Here is an 18,351-nt window from a genome sequence, read left to right as displayed (position 1 = left end):
GTTAGGTGGAGAGAGGAGCAAGGATGAGGCTACCAACAAGCTGGTCTTCCTGGGGTAGTAGGAACCTGTGGAGTAAGACAGGGTGAAAAGGAGAGACAGAGGCTTCCAAAGAAAGACCAATAGGCTGGGTACCGGCAGGAATGCAAGAAGACGACAGAGAGGAGCAGGAGGTCAGTGAGGAGTTTGAATTTCAGATGCAAGCTGGAAATCAGCTTATGCCTGGGAGGGTTGTGTGTAGGGGGTTGTCAAGTGACCTGAGAGCCCGAGGAAGGCAAGGCTCAGACCAGGTGCTATGGTGACAGAAGAGCAGGTGCACAGTCCTGCCGAGGTCTGCCTCTCCACACTCCATGCTGCATCCTCTTGCTTTATTTCCAGAAAACAATCTAAATTTAGTGCACGCAGCAAGAGTAAAGGAGTCCAGAAGTTAACCAAGTGTCCTTTTTCTCCTCCTTGGCCCTTCCTTTTCTTTCCCTTTCACCAGCTGGAATTAATGATCTCTGACCTCAGAGCTGAGATGTGCAGAGGTAGGGTGGACTTTCTTTGTTTGGAAATGGGAATAAACTTTGGGGAAACTGGACCTTAGGCTCTGCAATTATCATTATGCACATCAGTCAAGGGGTTGGGAAATAAGAGCTTCATGGGTCTTCAGAAGACCTGTGTTGCCTGGACCCACTACTTGGTCAGAGCTCTCTGGAGAGAGATTTGTGGGAATGAGGCTCCACCCTGCTATTCCCTCCATCACTGACATCATGCTGGGGTCTACAGTCCTGAAGAGCTAGCTGAATACATGAGGCTTCTCTGTTGCTTTGCTTTTGGTTCCTTTAGACCTTTTACTCTCAAAGCATATCTGGCTATTGAGAAATTCAATTGACCACAGAACAGACCATCTGGGCAGGAGTGACAGGCAGCCTTCATTGGTGGAGGGAAGAGTTCATAGATCACGAGGTAGTGGCAATAATTCAGGTGAGAACAGCCAGGGCACTTTGAAGAAGCAATCAACAAGACCTGGCAATTACTAAGATACTTTTAAATAAAAAAAAATGAAAAGCGAGGTCTCTGTATGTAGCCTAGGCTGGTCTCAAACACAGGATTCTTCTGCCTCATCTTTCAGAGTGCTGTAATTACAGGTGAGTGCCACCATGCCAGTTGCACCAGAATATTCTTATTCTAGTCTTGTTCCTCATTGAATGGCCACACACTAAATGTTGAGATGGGCAGGAGCTGAGAGGCCAGAAGGATTTCAGCCTAAAGCTTGCCTACAATCCAATAAACTGACAGTCCTATGGGAGAAAGGTTAGGGTTGTTAGATAGAAATGAATACCTGAAATCCCAGACAGAAAATGTAAGGAGGGGGCTGGAGACATTGGCATTAGGGTACTGATCTTCCAGAGGTCTCTCTCTCTCTCTCTCTCTCTCTCTCTCTCTCTCTCTCTCTCTCTCTCTCTCTCTCTCTCTCTCTCTCTCTCTCTCACTTTAAAACAAAAGAGAGGAAAGTTGTCATTGTGTTGACTGCAGTACTAGTTTAGGTTTCCTGGAAGACAGTTAATTGAGGTAACTGAGGTGGGTTTTGAAGAATAGGGCATCCAAGAGTGATAGTGAGGAATGACACCAAGGTTTTGAATTTATAGAGCTGGTGACAAGCAATGATTTGTCAGTATGCTGGGTCCAAATATAGGGTCCCGAAGTTCCTGGTCTTTGCTTAGCAGTTGACAGTAGGGGGGGAGGGTGTCATAAGATAATGTTGGTAACCATCAGAGTGAATGGATTCTTAGAAGGAGGAAGAAAGTTCCAGGAGGGAGCCGGGACTCAGGATGGCTGGAGGCGGATACCTATGCCCCGTAGAGGCTGTGGCATAGGTCTCTGATGTATGTACACAACTACATAGAGTTCTGAGAGAAAAGGCTTCTTTACAAGAAAGGCTGCTAAGCTTGTTCAGGCCCCACACACTCACCACAGCAGCCAACTCAACAAAAGAACTCAGGAGATGTTGGAGGCCTTGGCCTAGATACAGCACCCTAGGGGTCCAGGAACCCGTGCGCTTCACTTGGCTTCTTTAAGGCGATCCCACTCTGCCAGCCACCCAGGGTGGCAGAAGAGGACCCTTCAGAGGATGTGTCTGCGACAGCACGGCGACAATGAGTGAGCTTAATGACGCCCCCCCCCTTTTTTTTATTTAACTCGTTCGCTGCTCTTTGACCAGAGGGCGAGCGGCCATCTCGGTACGGCTGGCCGGAGGTACTGTGGCCTTCCACCCGCAGGACCACGGTCTTCTCCGGCGCTAGCTTGCAGCCAAAGGCTCTGGGTGGGCGGAGGGACCTGGCCTGCCTGCCCGGGCTATCCAATAGCCTCTCGCACATTTCCCTCCGCTGGCCCGCAGCGGCGTCTCGTGGATTCGCGCGCGGGCTCGGGCGGCGCGAGCCCGGGTATTGCGAGCCCCCGCGCGCCAGGGAGCGGCGCATGCGCGGGCGTCCTGCGAGCCCGCTGAGGCAAGCGGAGCCGCGGCGGCGCCGGGCAGCCAGCGACGGAGCTGTGAGGAACCGAGCGGCGGCGCAGGGACGGTGGCGACGGACAGGTGGTGAGCCCTCGCCCGCCTCGCCAGGGGCTGCTCGGCCGTCCGCGGAGTCTCGCTTGTCAGGACGTGGCATCCGGCGGTGGCGGTGGCATCCCGGACGGCCTGTGAGGGATGCGCCGCCTACTGCCCCGCGCCGCCTGACCGCCCCCGCCTTGCCTCGCGGTGCGCCACAGCCGGGCCCGCGGCCGCCCCTGCGGTCGTCCCCTCCGCGCTGCCACCCAGCCGCCGCGCCTGCGGGGCTGCGCCCGGCCGGGCCATGTGGACCCCCACGGAGGAGGAGAAATACGGCGTAGGTAGGTGAGGCTCGGGCCTGACAGCGGCGGGGACCCAGGGGCACGTGCCCGGGTCCCGGCCCCGCCTCGATTGCTGCCCTGGCTCCTCCGCCCCTGCCCGCAGACTGTGCGGCCTCGGCGCGGGGCGGGTGCGCTACGGGCGCGGGGATGGGCTCGGGGCTCTGGGTGCGGGAGGGCAGCAGGGGGCGCTGCCGGGGCGGCCTCAGCAGGTGCGGCCCGCGGGAGGGGCCGCAGAGCCGGGGCAGTTGCGGGAGGTTTGTGGTGTGGGGCGCAGGACAGCTTACCTAAGAAGATGCATTCTGAGAATCTGCTCGGTTTTAATGAGTTTGTGCACAAAAGTTAATGAGCCCGATGGTGGTTTATTTTCCGATTGGAATCTTACCAAAAAAAAAAAAAGGATGAAAATCGTTGACATCATTTTCTCCGTTCAAAATGTTGCAGATACTTGTTTTGCTTTAAGTATTAGAAATAGTTACTCTGCTATCGTGGGAGGTGTTTTGGACATACATCATTGTTAAAGTTTAGTGTATTTTGTTGATATGGTTTTGGTAAAAAAATACTTTCAAATGAGAACGTTATTCTTCACTTTCTTTTTAAGTGTTAAACGTGAAACTCCAGAGGCTAACGATTTCTTTTAACATTCAAGTGTTTTACAATGTTAGTATTTCCTGGTCATTACATGACAGGAGTGTTTAGCCACTTTCCATTAATGTAAATTGTGTTTACAATTTGGATTTACTTAGAAATATTTAAATTGTTGAGTATGCGGCGTTTTTCTCTCTTGTAATGGAAAATTTTAGAAACCTAATGGCAAATAATTATTTCCATTATTGCAACAATTGTATCAGTAATTCATTCACAATTCATTACAAAATACCTTTGCCAACTGAAGTGTTAACAATTGCTTTGGAATGCCATCAGGCAAGGTGTGTCAAAACAGGATTTATGTCCGAGAAGCTCTCTACCTTGTTCTGAAAAGTAACATCCCAACGTTTTTAATTAGCCATGCTACAGTGGAACTGGTAAAAACAGACTCCTGGTCCCAGGGTCTGTTGAAAAAGAATTGGGAAAAGATGCTCATACTGGCATTCACCCCTAGGGACTCTTACCTTTGCTATTGAAAGCATTCCTTGAATACTAAGTTGATACTATGAAATGAGGCGTTGATGGTTTTTCTTCTTCATAACTTGCTGTCAGAACTACTTAATTAGAATACCAAGCAATCATTGTGAAAGTGGTCAGCTGTCCAGTGAAACTTGATTAATTTCTTTTCTTCTGGGGTGAGGGAAACTCCCAAGTAGTGCAGATAGTGGAGTTCAGAGTGCTGGCTTCTTTTTACTGGTGTTTTTACTTAAATCATATTCTTAATGTGCAAATGAGGGTTCATGTTTACATATCTTATAGGGTTGTAAAACCAAACAAGTACACACTAAGTAGTTAGTAAATGTTAATTCCCCCATTAGTATTTAGAGAGTGATAACACTCTGATAATAAATACTAAGTGTGGTAGTTCTGAGACTGGCAGTTCAAACCAATCAGGACAGGTGTATGTGAATCTTACAGTACTAGGATTTGATGGAAGGAGATTCTTGAATTCTTCCGACTGTGTACTTAGCTTTAGAAAACTTGCTATTCCCTGTAGAGGGCACAGGGTAGGTCCTGATGCTTGTTGTCATTCTGAAGACAGTTTCTTTGCAGCTGTTGTCTGGTATGATTTTGATGCTTTTTCTTCTTAAAAGAAAAAAGGCAACTACTTGGTATTTCTCTCACAGTTTTTTTCAACTGTCTCTTCCTGAGTTTTGGTCTAAAAGTTTTTTGTTTAAATAGTTTAAAACTCAGGACATTTTTCCCTCCATAAACATGTTAAGGGCTAAACTTATAGGCATTTTCTTAAAATCTAATTTAATCTGTAAGGTATCTTCAATATTTTGCTTAAAATGAGAAAAATGTCAATGCAAATGATTTTTCATTTGTTCCATTGTTTAATTGCTTTAAGGACTACCTTGAAAGTTTAACTATTCATATTGTTTCTATAAGAAAATATTTTGAGTCCAGCTTTGACCCTTTTTTTAAAAATTAAAAATTTATTTTTATTTATTTGTGTGGGGCATATGCATGGAACACCTTGGGGTTGGGGTTGAACTCAGGTCATCTGGCTTAGTAGCAGGTGCCTTAGTCCATTGAGCTGTCTCACTGGTCCTAGCTTTGAATTTTGTGACTAAGTTGGAGCATAGATTTCTGTTCCTGTTTGGCAATTTGTAATCCTACAGCAAGGATGAAAGCATGCTTCCCATCCAGTCTGGAGAAGTGTGAGAAAGAGCTCCTGATATCCATCACCCTGTATGAAGTTGTTCCATTGTGTTTTCAGATTTGTAAGACTTTTGAAATCTACTAGTAATTAACATTTTTCTTTCAACACAGTTTCTCACTATGTAGCCCCTTGGCTGCCCTAGTCCTTACAGAAATCCACCTGCTTCAGCCTTCTGAGTACTGGGATTAAAGGTGTGTGTCACCAAGCCCACCTTTATATCTTTGTTTTTACAGTAGAGGAGCTCTGTACAGGTTACAGCATTTCTTTTATTATTTTCCACTTAAGACTATGTGGTACCTGAGCCTCCTTTTTGTTATATTCTGTGATTGGCTTGAGAAGGCAGGGAGAGCACTGTACTTTTGTGAAGATAAATGATGTGTCAGTCAGTTTGCTGGAGGAACCCAATTGTGTTGCTTGCTATATGTAATTCCCAGAGTAGTCTTTATAGGATATTTATTATATAAATGATGAAAAGGAGGTTGCTTTCTTTGCTTCCTGTTTTTCTTTCTTTGGTCACTTAACAAGTGTATAGTCCATTTATTATTTATTTGGCAGTGGGAGATATTTTATGACATACTTGACTGTTTTGCTCTTCTTCTCTAATATTATTAGGGTTTTTTTTTCATTTCTTCCCTTTGTGTTTTTGCAACAGGGTTTTACTCTATAGTTTAGGTTAGTCTGAAACCATGATTGCTTGGAAAATTCTGTTTGTTTTATTTCTTAGGTTGTCATTGCAAGGAACTTCCTGCTCTACAGTGCATCAAATAAGAAAAACACTTGTCCTTTTTACTGATTTTACTCAAACTACCAAATAGGGAAACCAAAACTAAAAACAACAATTTTCTCACCCTCTAGTAACAAGAACAGGAAATACCCATGGAAAACAAAAATGTAATTAAATTCATTCAATAGATAAACAGCAATGGTATGAGTATGTATGCATTGCTTTGATGTCATAGATGTGTATGCTGGTTAGTTTTGGTCAACTTGACAAAAATCTCTGGGGAGAGAGAATTTAACTAGGGAATCATCTTCACCAGACTGACTACAGTAAGCCTGTGGGGATGGATATATATATATATATTTTTTTTTTGATTAATGACTGATGTGGGAAGGCCTAGCTTACCGTAGGTAGTACTGCCCATGGTCAGGTGATCCTGGGTTGTATAAGAAAACAGGCTCAGTAAGCCACAGGGATCAAATCTGTAAGCAGCATTTCTCTGTGGTCTCTGCTTCAGTTTCTGCCTTGGCTTCCTCTGATGAGGGACTATAACCTGCAAGCCAAATTAAACACTTTCCTTCCTAAGTTGATTTTGGTCATGGTCTATTTGTCATAACAGTAGAAAATGTAGCTAAGAGAATGTGGAAACTGCCTCAAAAAGCCATCTTATTTATTCCACTGCTGTCATTAGGTTGAAAACAAACAAACAAAACCACATGTTTATGCGAGGTAGGCATTCTGCCAGTGAGCTACATCCCCAGCCCCATGATAAACTTTTTAATAATTCAGAACATTGATTCTTATTGTTGGCTATTTTTCAATTCTTATACCATGAAATATTTCCCTCATTACCTTCCAGAATATTTAACATATTTAACAATAGTTTTGTAATGCTATATTCATTTTTCCTAATTAAAAATATTTTTTTGCTTTAATTTTCTGTGCCCTGGTTTTCCCAAGACTGGGGTATATGTGTACGGTTTTTTATTTTTATTTAAATAAATCACTGGTTTCATGGAAATTTAACTTCTAAAGATCTGTGGTAAAACCTGGTGTGGTTTATATTTCCTTGAACTCAAGAGACTGATCAGGAGTTTGAGGAGGGAGAGTGGGGAAGGCAAACAAGAAGGGAAGACAGAAAAAGAAAGGATGAAAAGGAAGGAAAGAAAACAAAAGATCTGTAGTACAGAGGAGTCTGAGGTAGAGCAGGGACCCTATGGGAAGTAGCCACTGTCCACAGCATTTGAGTAAATCCACTGGTCATTAGAATAATCTGACAACATGGTAACTTTAGTTATTTTATGGCTCACCAGTCCCAAGAAGGAAGCTCAGTTTTAAAAAAAATATATATGTATATAAATTATAGACAATCTTATTTTACATATCAATCCCAGTTCCCTCTCCCTCCCATCCTCCCATTCGTCTCAACAACCTCCCCATCCACTCCCCAGGGAGGGTGAGGCCTTCCATGAGGGATCATTAAAATCTGTCAAGTCATTTGGGGCAGGGCCTGGGCCCTCCCCCTCTGTATCTAGGCTAAGGGAGTATCCCTTTATGAGAAATGGGCTCCCAAAGTCCATTCGTGCATTAGGGATGCACCCTGGTTCCACTGCCAGAGGCCCCATAGACTGCCCAGGGCTCCTAACTGACATCCTACGTTCAGGAGACCTGGTTTAGTCCCATGTTGGTTCCCCAGCTGTCAGACTGGGGTCCATGAGCTCCCACTTGCTCAGGTCAGGTGTTTCTGTGGGTTTTCCCAATGTGGTGTTGATCCCTTTGTTCATCACTCCTCCCTCTCTACAACTGGATTCCAGGAGTTGGGCTCAGTGCTTGGCTATGGATCTCTGCTTCTGGGAAGGTCAGTTTTTGAAGTTTCTGAAAGAGAATCAATACCTTTTTGTTTGTTTTGTTTTGTTTTGAGACAAGATTTATCTGAAACGTTGGAGACTATCTTGGCACTCGCTCTGTAAACCAGGCTGGCCTCAAACTCACAGAGATCCACCTGCCTCTGTCTTCCAAGTCCTGGGATTAAAGGCGTGAGCCACCACTGCCTGGCTGAGAAACAATACCTCTTTTTGAGGTAAAGATACCTACTGGGGGAAGAGATGTCACGTCTCCAGAGCTTTATTTTGTTCTGAAAACAAGGATATAATCTGCACTTTATAATCATAGGTTTAGTATTTACAGGGAATGTTAACATTTAAGATTTTACTTGAGCATTGTGACAGGAGTAAAGTGACAGATATAACTAGCCTATTAAGGGCTGAATTGAAATTTGAACCCAAGATTTCAGAATTCTATGCTACAGATTTTTTGTTTTGCTCGCTCTCCCCCCCCTCTCTCTCTGTATTATATTGTGTTCGAGTATTGGCACACGAGGTCCCATTGTGGTATGGAGGCGACTTTTGGAAGTTGGATTCCTTCTTCCACTATGGGTTCCAGGGACTAAACTCAGGTTGCCAGGCTTGGGCAGCAGTGCTGTTTTATCTGCTAAATCATCTTGCCAGCTCTACAGATTCTTTTATTACACCCTTTGCCTTTGAATGGAATTTGTCAGTACTATATGTCTAGCTTGAAAGTTGAGACAAAGTCTAGAGCAGTGATTCTCACCCTTCCTAAGGCTGTTCCCATACAGTTCCTCATGTAATAGTGACCCTCAACCATAAAAGTATTTTTGCTGCTACTTCATAATTGTAATTTTGCCACTGTTATGAATCATAATGTAAATATCTGTTTTTCCAGTGGTTTTAGGGGACCCCTATGAAAGGGTTGTTTGACCTCCTAAAGGGTTTGCGACCCACATTTTGAGAACCACTAGTCTAGAATCTGTCCAGCATATTATTCTTTTTTAGAAAGACACCTAGGACAGAGGAAAGAAACTGAATTTAGCAAACGTTTATTGAATGGCTTTTTAAACCAAAAGGAGTTGTGTTCACTTCTGTTCTCTAAGGCACACAGGAAATAATCTGCAGGGAATTTATCAATTAAAAGCTTGTGTTTGTTTGTGGTATATATGATATGCGCATGTGTGTAAGTGGAGATTGACCTTGAAGTGTCTATTTTAATTGCTCTCCACCTTATTTTTTGAGACAGGGTCTTTCATTGGACTTGGAACTCAAGGATTTAGCTAGATTGACTGTTGACTAACTGACCAGAGAGCTTTCAGAGATCTCCCTGTCCCTCTCCCCCACACCAGCACTGGTGTTATAGATGTGTTTGGCTTTTACATGGGTAGGTGCTAAGGATCTGAACTCGTGTTCCTAGGCTTGTGAATAAACAGTTCATTGGTTGAGTGCCCCCCTTATAGAAATGGGTATCTTGCTGTGTTGTCCAGGTTAGTCTCTAATTTCTGGGCTCCCATCTAAATCTCCACTGTAGCTGGGCAACAGGGTACATGAACTACCATAGTCAGCTTAACATTTTAATAAATTTAATGTATAACAACATTCAGTAGACCACATTTACAGATGATTTTTATCATGTAGTATTAGAATATACTTTAGAAGTATTAAAGTGCATTGTAAACATGATAATATTTTCAGTTTGAACATTTAGAATGCTTATTTATGTGTATGTATTTGTGTCTGTCAAGTGTGTTCCAGTAATGACAGAGGCCAGATAGGGTGCTCCTCTAGAGATGGAGTTCCAGGCAGTTGTGAGCTGCTGAACATGGGTGTGAATCTGAACTTGAGTCCTCTGGAAGAATAGCATATGTTCTTAACCCCGAGCCATCTCTCCAGCTCAATGTGTAGCATTTTTTACACACAACCTAAAATAAAACATGACAGTATGAAAAGAATGGTCATTGAGGTTGGAAGTACCTTATATTCATACTTGGTGCTGAATTTTAATCTTTAATAGCCTTTGAATCTTTTTTGAATTCTGTATCTTTATTTTTGATAATAAAAATGTTTTAAATTATCCCTAGTATGAAAACAGCAGTTGGCCTGCTATATTAGGTATTTATTTCCAATGTTATGGTTTTACTGTAGTGAATAATCCTGTTTAAGATTGTGTTCTCAAGTCTCTTTCATTACCCCCTGCCCCTAAAAAATTTTGTATAGAGAAGCAAGATTTTGTAAAGTTTTTCACATAGTCTCTGAAGATCTTTTTAATCCCCAATACATCAGAGGTCTATAGCAGGGATGGTGACACCTCCGGAAGTTCTTTTATTATACAGGATTGTTTTAGCTATCCTGCTTTTTTGTTTTTCCATATGAAGTTGAGTATTTTTCTTTCAAGATCTGTAAAGAATTATGTTGGGATTTTCATGGGGATTGTGTTGGATCTATAGATTGCTTTTGGTAGGATGTGTTAGTCCCACTGATCCATGATCATGAGAGATCTTTTCATCTTCTGATTTCTTCTTCAGTTTCTTTCTTCAAAGACTTCAACTTCTTGTCATACAGGTCTTTCACTTGTTTGGTTAGAGTAACCCCAAGATATTTTATATTATTAGTGGCTATTGTGAAGGGTGTTGTTTCCCTGATTTCTTTCTCTACCCATTTGTTGTTTATATATAGGAGGACTACTGACTTTTTTGAGTTAATTTTGTATCCAGCCACTTTGATGAAGATGTTTTATCAGACCTAAGAATTGCCTGGTACAATTTTGGGATCTCCTATGTAAACTATCATGTCATCTGCAAATAGTGATGCTTTGACTTCTTCCTTTCTAATCTGTATCCCCTTGATATCCTTTAGTTGTCTTATTGATCTAACTAGAACTTCAAGTACTACTTTAATAAATATGGAAAGTGAACAGCTTTGCCTTGTTCCTGATTTTAGTGGAATTATTTTGAGTTTCTTTCCATTTAATTCAATTTCCTCATTTTATAAACTTTTAAAAGTAAGGATTGTGCTAGTTACCTCAGTGTTCTTGGAAGATAGAATTCAATGCCAGGCATATGGAGGGCTTCATGTGCTTGTGAATTCAATTGAACACTTTTGTTAGTGTGGCATTGCATTTGGCTTTAGTTGACTTTTGAGATGTTATTCCATATTTAATTTGTTTATATTGAACTTATAACCAACTAAACTCTAGAACCTATTTTTTTCTAGAACTTACTTCGTTTGAATCAAAAATCAAACTATGTATTCTGAGTTTATACATAATATCAAATAAAAGATGTTAAATGTTCCTTCCCCCCCAAAAAAACAGTCTTTCTTTGTGTAGTCCTGGCTGTCCTGGAACTTACTTTGTAGACCAGGCTGGCCTTGAACTCAGAGATCTGCCTACCTCTGCCTCCTGAGTGCTGAAATTAAAGGCATGCACCACCACTGCCCGACCCTAAATGTCCTTTATAAATGTTTTATCTTTATTTTCATCACATGTAGGTTATTGTACTTGGTTTATCAGTACAACTTTTCAAATATTTTTGAAGGTTTGTGATTTTGCTCATCTTTCTTTGATCATTTATATAATTAATAAGACTTTGTTATCCAAGTTGCTTGTCTTTTTGCAGATAGCTAATAAAATATTAAATGACAACATTTAATTTTCAGTAAACACCAGAGGGAAGTACTTAGTGCATAAATTGTATTTTTGCTGTGTTATATTTTCAATGCAAATAACCTGGATGAACATTTCATGACAGTGCCAGCTACACCACCTTTGTGAATCTGACAGTGCTTGGGATTAGGACAGGTTCTAGACTATGGTCTATGGCCAAGGTATTTTAGTGAGGAAGAAAGATGTGGTTGAGAGGAGTGTGTGGATCTACTTTTAGTTATGGGGTATGTCAAAGAAATATTAGTATTGAAAAGAGGTTAGTCCCATTTTTACCATCATACATAGGAAATGTAGTGTTAAAATTTTCTTGACTTTTATTTCTGACTTTCTTTCTAAAATCCACATTGCTACAGTCTGGACTTGGAATATTCCTGTTCTCAAGGCCTATGTGTTAAAGATGGCTGGGCTATTGGGAAGTGGTAGATGCAGGCTTTGTGGTTAATGGGGATGGGTCTTTGGAAACACTAGTGAGGACCTAGATGTTCTTCCTTTTCATTTCTTGCTTCCTGACTTTGAGGTAAATTTGCTGTGCTATGTGCTCCTGCTTCCTGAGAGTCCTAGTTTCATCAGTCCAGTCATAGACTAAAGTTCTAAAATTGTGAGCTAAAGCAATCCTTTTCTGTTTAGAGGATAGTTTATCTCAGATATTTGTTGACTATGATAAACCTATGTTCTTGATACACCCCTATTCAGAAAGACTTTAATTTTCTACCTTTTTGCTTTGTTCAGGTTATAATATTACCAAGATTCTATGACTACCTTTTTCTGTTTGGGGAATGCCAGCTGAAAAAGCTCAGATGTCATCTCTTGGATGCCTTCCTACAGCTCTGCCTGATATAAAGAAGTGCTGCTTCTGACACGTCCCTTACTCCCTTATAATATGCTTGATTGCATTTCTTTGTCCCAGAAGACTTAGCAGCTTTTGGACAAGAAGCTTTGTTCATGTTTGTATCATCAGGATCTAATATGTACTCCACTGGGGGTCTGAACTGGCAAAGAGTTTATTATTTTTTGTTAATCTTGAGGCTGTTTTAAAAGGCAGGCTGTGAATCTAATATATGGTTGTTAGGCATGTGATGTGAATATGTATTTGTGCTTGACCATTTATTTACTGAGCTTGTTAGGGATTTACTGCTTATGACTGAGTTCAAATGACTGACTTTGGGTGGGAGCTTGAGGATTCCTGTAGCGATTCATCTCACCTTGAATTACAACAGTGATTCAGAAATTTATATCAGGTAATTGTAATATAATTTGACTTTTCCCCATTACTTTTTGTTCAGTATCTTTAGGGAATTCTGTGTTTTGGATCAGTGGCTTTTCCACTGTTAAAAGCATAACGAAGAGATTTTTTTTCTATTTTGGTTAAAGTTTCTCCAAAATGTAATGTATTGTAGTCTTTTCTATAGTGTGAATTCAGTATGTTGAATTCATTTGATGTTTATTTATCTGTATTCATTTTTCTGATTATATAAGATACATTTATTATATAAATATCAGAAGATATGAAAACACACACACAATTAAACATTTTTTGCACAGATATAACTCTTGCTAACATATTGACATACCTTTCTAGTCTTCTTTCTATATATCCATGTAAGTAGGCATTTAAAATAACTGTAGGACCAGGATAGAAGACAGATCAGGCACCAGAGTGACCTCGAGTGATCTAAAGGGATAACACCAATTGGCAAGCTAAGCAATAGTGGAGAGACCACCTCGAATGCCCATTCCTGATAATGAACTTGATGTCTATAACCATCCGGGAGCCTTCATCCTGTGACTGATGGAAGCAGAGGCAAACACACAATTAATCACTGAACTGAACCCAAGGAACCCAGTGACAGAGAGAGAGGAGTGATGAGCAAATTGGCAAAGAATGGGCTGGCAAAACCAACAGAGACAGCTGACCTGAACAGAGGAGAGCTCTTGGACCCCAGAGCGACAGAGCATGGGACTGATCTGGACCCCCCCAAATGTGAGTGTCAGTGAGAAGGCCTGGGCAACCTATGGGGCCCTGAGCTGTGGATCAGTGTCTATCCCTGGAATACAAACAGTCATCGTGTGCCTATAGCACAAAGAGGGATGCTCTCTCAGCCTGGACTCTTAGGGGAGTGCCTGGACCCTACCCAGAGTGAAATGACAGACTCTAGATATCTCCTATGTGGAAGGATTTGGCAATAGGGTGGGAGGGTGGGGGAGAAGGGGAGTGCGGGAGGAGGGGAGGGAGAGGGAACTGGGATTGACATGTAAAACAAGCTATTTAAAATTAAAATAAAAATGATAAAAAAGAAAAAAATAACTGTAGGACCATGTTATTTCTCTCTCTCTCTCTCTCTCTCTCTCTCTCTCTCTCTCTCTCTCTCTCTCGTGGTGTTAGTCTTTTCTCTCATCACAATCTCTTCCTTTGTCAGTCTCTCCTTTGGGGAAGCATTTGCTGAACTTGAGGTTCATCCGTTCAGGTAGGCTGTCTCCTAACTCCCAAAGCTGGGAATACACACGCCTTCATGCCCAGCCCTTTTCATGTATTCTGAGTATCTAATGCAGGTTCTCGTGCTTGAAAGGCAGGTACATTACCAACTTAGTCATCTCCCTAGCCCTTAGTTTTCTTCTTGACTTCTTTAATGAGCCATTCCTCATTTAATATTGTGTCATTTAATCTCTGTTAATTTGTGAATGTTCTATTTCTCTTGCTTTTGATTCTAGCTTTATTCCATTGTGGTCAGGTAGATTACAAGAAGTTTTTGGATTTTTATTTGTTAAGATTTGCTTTGGGTCATACTATAATCTACTTTAGAGAAAGTTCTGTGGGATGATAGAAAGCTTGTGAGATGGGTGTGCATTCTGCAGTGTTTGGATGGAATGTTTTGTAATGATGTCTGATAGGTCTATTTGACCTATGACATCACTCAAATCAGATGTTTATTATTTTTTATAGATTTTATTTAAGTTAAAAACAATCTTATTTTACATACCAATCCCAGTCCCCTCTCCCTCCTAGCCTCCTATACCTCCTAACAACCCCCCCATCCCATCCTCCATCCACTCCCCATGGAGGGTGAGGCCTTCTATGAGGGATCATCAAAATCTGTCAAGTCATTTGGGGCAGGGCCTGTGCTCTCCCCTCTGTATCTAGGCTAAGAGAGTTTCCCTTTATGAGAAATGGGCTCCCAAAGTCCATTCATGCACTAGGGATACATCCTGGTTCCACTGCCAGAGGCCCCACAGGCTGCCCAGTGCTCCTAGCTGACAACCACATTCAGGGGACCTGGTTTGGTCCCATGTTGGTTCCCCAGCTGTTAGACTGATGTCCATGAGCTCCCACTTGCTCAGGTCAGGTGTTTCTGTGGGTTTTCTCAATGTGGTGTTGATCCCTTTGTTCATCACTCCTCCCTCTCTACAACTGGATTCCAGAAGTTTGGCTCTGTGCTTGGCTGTGGGTATCTGCTTCTGTTTCCATCAGCTACTGGATGAAGGCTCTAGGATGGTATTTAAGATAGTTATCATTCTCATTATAGGGGAAGGGCATTTAAGGTAGCCTCTCCATTATTGCTTAGGCTCCTAGTTTGGGTCATCCTTGTGGATCTCTGTACAATTCCCTAGTGCCAGATTTCTTTTTAAAACTATAGTGGCATTTGTTAATTGTTGATCTCAGTGTCTGTCCTACTGGTGTTATGTTCAGGAAGTGGTCTCCTGTACCAATTCATTGAAGAGTATCTCCCACTTTCTCTTCTAAGAGTTTCAGTGTGGCTGGATTTATGTTGAGGTCTTTGATCCATTTGGACTTAAGTTTTGTGCATGGCGATAGACATAGATCTATCTGTAGTCTTCCACATGCCAATATCCAGTTATGCCAGCACCATTTGTTGAAGATGCTTTCTTTTTTCCATTGTATAATTTTAGCTTCTTTGTTGAAAATCAGGTGTTCATAGGCTTGCGGATTAATCTCAGGGGTTTCAATTCGATTCCATTGGTCTACCTGTCTATTTTTGTGCTAGTACCAAGCTGTTTTTAGGACTATAGCTCTATAATAGAGCTTGAAGTCAGGTATGGTGATGCCTCCTTAAGTTCCTTTGTTGTAAATCTTGCCAAAAGCAATCTACAGATTCAATGCAATCCCGATCAAAATACCAGCACAATTCTTCAGACCCTGAAAGAACAATAATCAACTTTATATGGAAAAACAAAAGACCCAGGATAGCCAAAACACAGCACTACAGAAGATATCTGAAGGAATCTTATATACAAAAGAGGCAAGATTTCCATTTTTATTATGTTGATCCTACCAATCCAAGAACATGGGAGATCTTTCCATTTTCTGGTATACTCTTTGATTTCTTTCTTTAGAGATTCAAAGTTCTTGATATACAGGTCTTTCACTTCTTTGGTTATCATTATCTCCAGATATTTGATGCTGTTTATGGCTATTGTAAGGGGTGATGCTTCTCTGATTTCTTTCTCAGCCACTTTATCATCTGTATATAATTGGGCTACTGATTTTTTTGAGTTAACCTTATATCCTGCCACTTTGCTGAAGGTGTTTATCAGCTCTAGGAGTTCCTTTGAGGAGCTTTTTGGGTCACTTATGTAAACTATCATATCATCTGCAAATAGTGAAAGCTTGACTTCTTCTTTTCCTATTTGTATCCCTTTGATCTCCTTTTGTTGTCTTATTGCTCTAGCTAGAACTTCAAGTACAATATTGAAGAGATATGGAGAGGGTGGACAGCCTTGTCTTGTTCCTGATTTTAGAGGAATTGTGTTGAGTTTCTCTCCATTTAGTTTGATGTTAGCTGTTGGTTTACTGTATATTGCTTTTATTATGTTCAGGTATGTTCCTGTTATCCCTGATCTTTCTAGGACCTTTATCATGAGGGGGTGTTGGATTTGTCAAAGGCCTTTTCAGCATCTAGTGAGATGATCATGCAGTTTTTGCTTTGCAGTTTGTTTGTATGGTGGATTACATTGATAGATTTTCTAATGTTGAACCATCCCTGCATCCCTGAGATGAAGCCTACTTGATCATGGTGGATGATTTTTTGGATGTGTTCTTGGATCCAATTTGCTAGTATTTTATTGAGTATTTTTGCATCATATTCAAATGGGACCTCCTGAAACTAAGAAGCTTCTGTAAGGCAAAGGACACAGTCAACAAGACAAAAAGGCAGTCCACAGAATGGGAAAAGATATTCACTAACTCTATATCTGACAGAGAGCTGATCTCCAAAATTTACAAAGAACTCAAGAAGCAAGTCTCCAAAACACCAAAGGATGCAATTAAAAAGTGGGGAACTGAACTAAATAGAGAATTCTCAATAGTGGAGTCTAAAATGGCTAAGAGATACTTGAGAAAATGCTCAACATCCTTAGCCATCAGGGAAATGCAAATCAAAACAACTCTGAGATGCCATCTTACTCCTGTCAGAATGGCTAAAATAAAAAACACCGAAGACAATTTATGCTGGAGAGGATGTGGAAAGAGGAGAACACTCCTCCACTGCTGGTGGGAGTGCCAACTTGTACAGCCACTTTGGAAATCAGAATGGAGATTCCTCATGAAAATGGGAATCAATCTACCACAAGACCCAGCAATTCCACTCTTAGGCATATATCTAAAAGATGCAAATTCATACAACAAGGACATCTGTTCCACTATGTTCATAGCAGTATTATTGTGATATCCAGAACCTGGAAGCAACCTAGATGCCCCTCAACTGAAGAGTGGATAGAGAAAATGTGGTACATCTACACAATTGAGTACTACTCAGCGGAAAAAACAATGGAATCTTGAAATTTGCAGGCAAATGAATGGCACTAGAAGAAACCATCCTGAGTGAGGTTGGTTGGGATTAAAGGTGTGTTCCATCATGCCCAGTGGGACCTGATTTTTAAATTCATTGTTAGTCTGTGCCTTTTGATTGAAGAATTAAGAACATTAACATTCAGGGCTTTTATTGAAAGATACACATTTCATTCATGTCATTTTGTTGTTTTAGACTGTTTACTACTTTCCTTGTCTTCATTGGGTTACTTAGGATTCTAGTGCCTCCCTTCTACTTCCCTTGTCTCATGGATGCATTTATCTTTTGTATATAAGATTCCTTCAGATATCTTCTGTAGTGCTACTTTAGTTGTCATGAATTCCTCTGGTTTGTAATTATTATGGAAAAGTTTTGCTTTTCTCTTTTGGTGATAAAGAATAGCTTTACAGGATATAGTAATCTGAGTTGACGGTTACTGTCAGTTATTTAGAGGTTGAAATGTGTCATCCATTGCCTTTTTGGTTTTAGGTTTCTGTTGAGAAATGTGCTGTTACTTTGATGGTTTTCATTTTATATCTGAATTTGTGTTTCTCTTTTGCAGTTTTCATTCAATAAACTTTGTGTTTTATATATTTAGTTTTGATGGTTAATATTGTCAATTTGACAGTATCCAGAATTACCTTGGAGACAAACTTCTGGACTGTCTGTGAGTTCTAGACTGGGTTAATTTGAGGTGGGAAGACACATCCTTAGTTGTGTGTAGTATATTTCATGGGCTGGGTTCTTAGACCAAATAAAAAGAGGAAAATGAGACCAAATAAAAAGAGGAAAATGAGGTGAGCACCAGCTTTGATGTATCTCTGTTTCCTTGTTGTGTGATATTTTAATTGTGTTCTGACAAATAAAGCTTGCTTGGAGTCAGAAGGCGAAGTTAGCTATTAGCTGACCATAGAGGTTTGGAGGATTGTAGAGAGAGGGATAGGAAATGTTAAGGCGGGCCTGAGGCAGGATCTTGTCCCTTTTAGACAGAGGAACTGAAGGGGTAGGAAGTAACTGGTGACTGCTCTCTGTTCTCTGATCTTCCAGGTTCTTATCCTAATATTTGACTCCCAATTTTGTATTGATAAAGATTAATTAGATTAACACTACACTTCCTGACTGCAGATACAAAATGCCAG

The 18,351-nt window shown here is 41.1% G+C and overlaps 1 protein-coding gene across 5 annotated transcripts in view; it reads left to right on the top strand.

Moving 5' to 3' along the window:
* Window positions 1–2,743: 2,743 nt before the first annotated feature.
* Dock3 (dedicator of cytokinesis 3) overlaps window positions 2,744–18,351 on the top strand; it is a 307,606-nt gene continuing 291,998 nt past the window's right edge. For all 5 annotated transcript variants that reach the window (XM_040739530.1, XM_040739529.1, XM_040739528.1 and 2 more), the window contains exon 1: window positions 2,744–2,865. In XM_040739530.1, the coding sequence (XP_040595464.1) occupies window positions 2,829–2,865 (37 nt within the window). In that variant the 5' untranslated portion in view covers window positions 2,744–2,828. The remainder of the gene's footprint in view (window positions 2,866–18,351) is intronic.

This window comes from Mesocricetus auratus, unplaced genomic scaffold (assembly GCF_017639785.1).
Source record: "Mesocricetus auratus isolate SY011 unplaced genomic scaffold, BCM_Maur_2.0 Super-Scaffold_100691, whole genome shotgun sequence".
In the NCBI taxonomy this organism is placed as follows: domain Eukaryota; kingdom Metazoa; phylum Chordata; class Mammalia; order Rodentia; family Cricetidae; genus Mesocricetus; species Mesocricetus auratus.
This window is presented reverse-complemented; position numbering and strand designations above follow the sequence as displayed.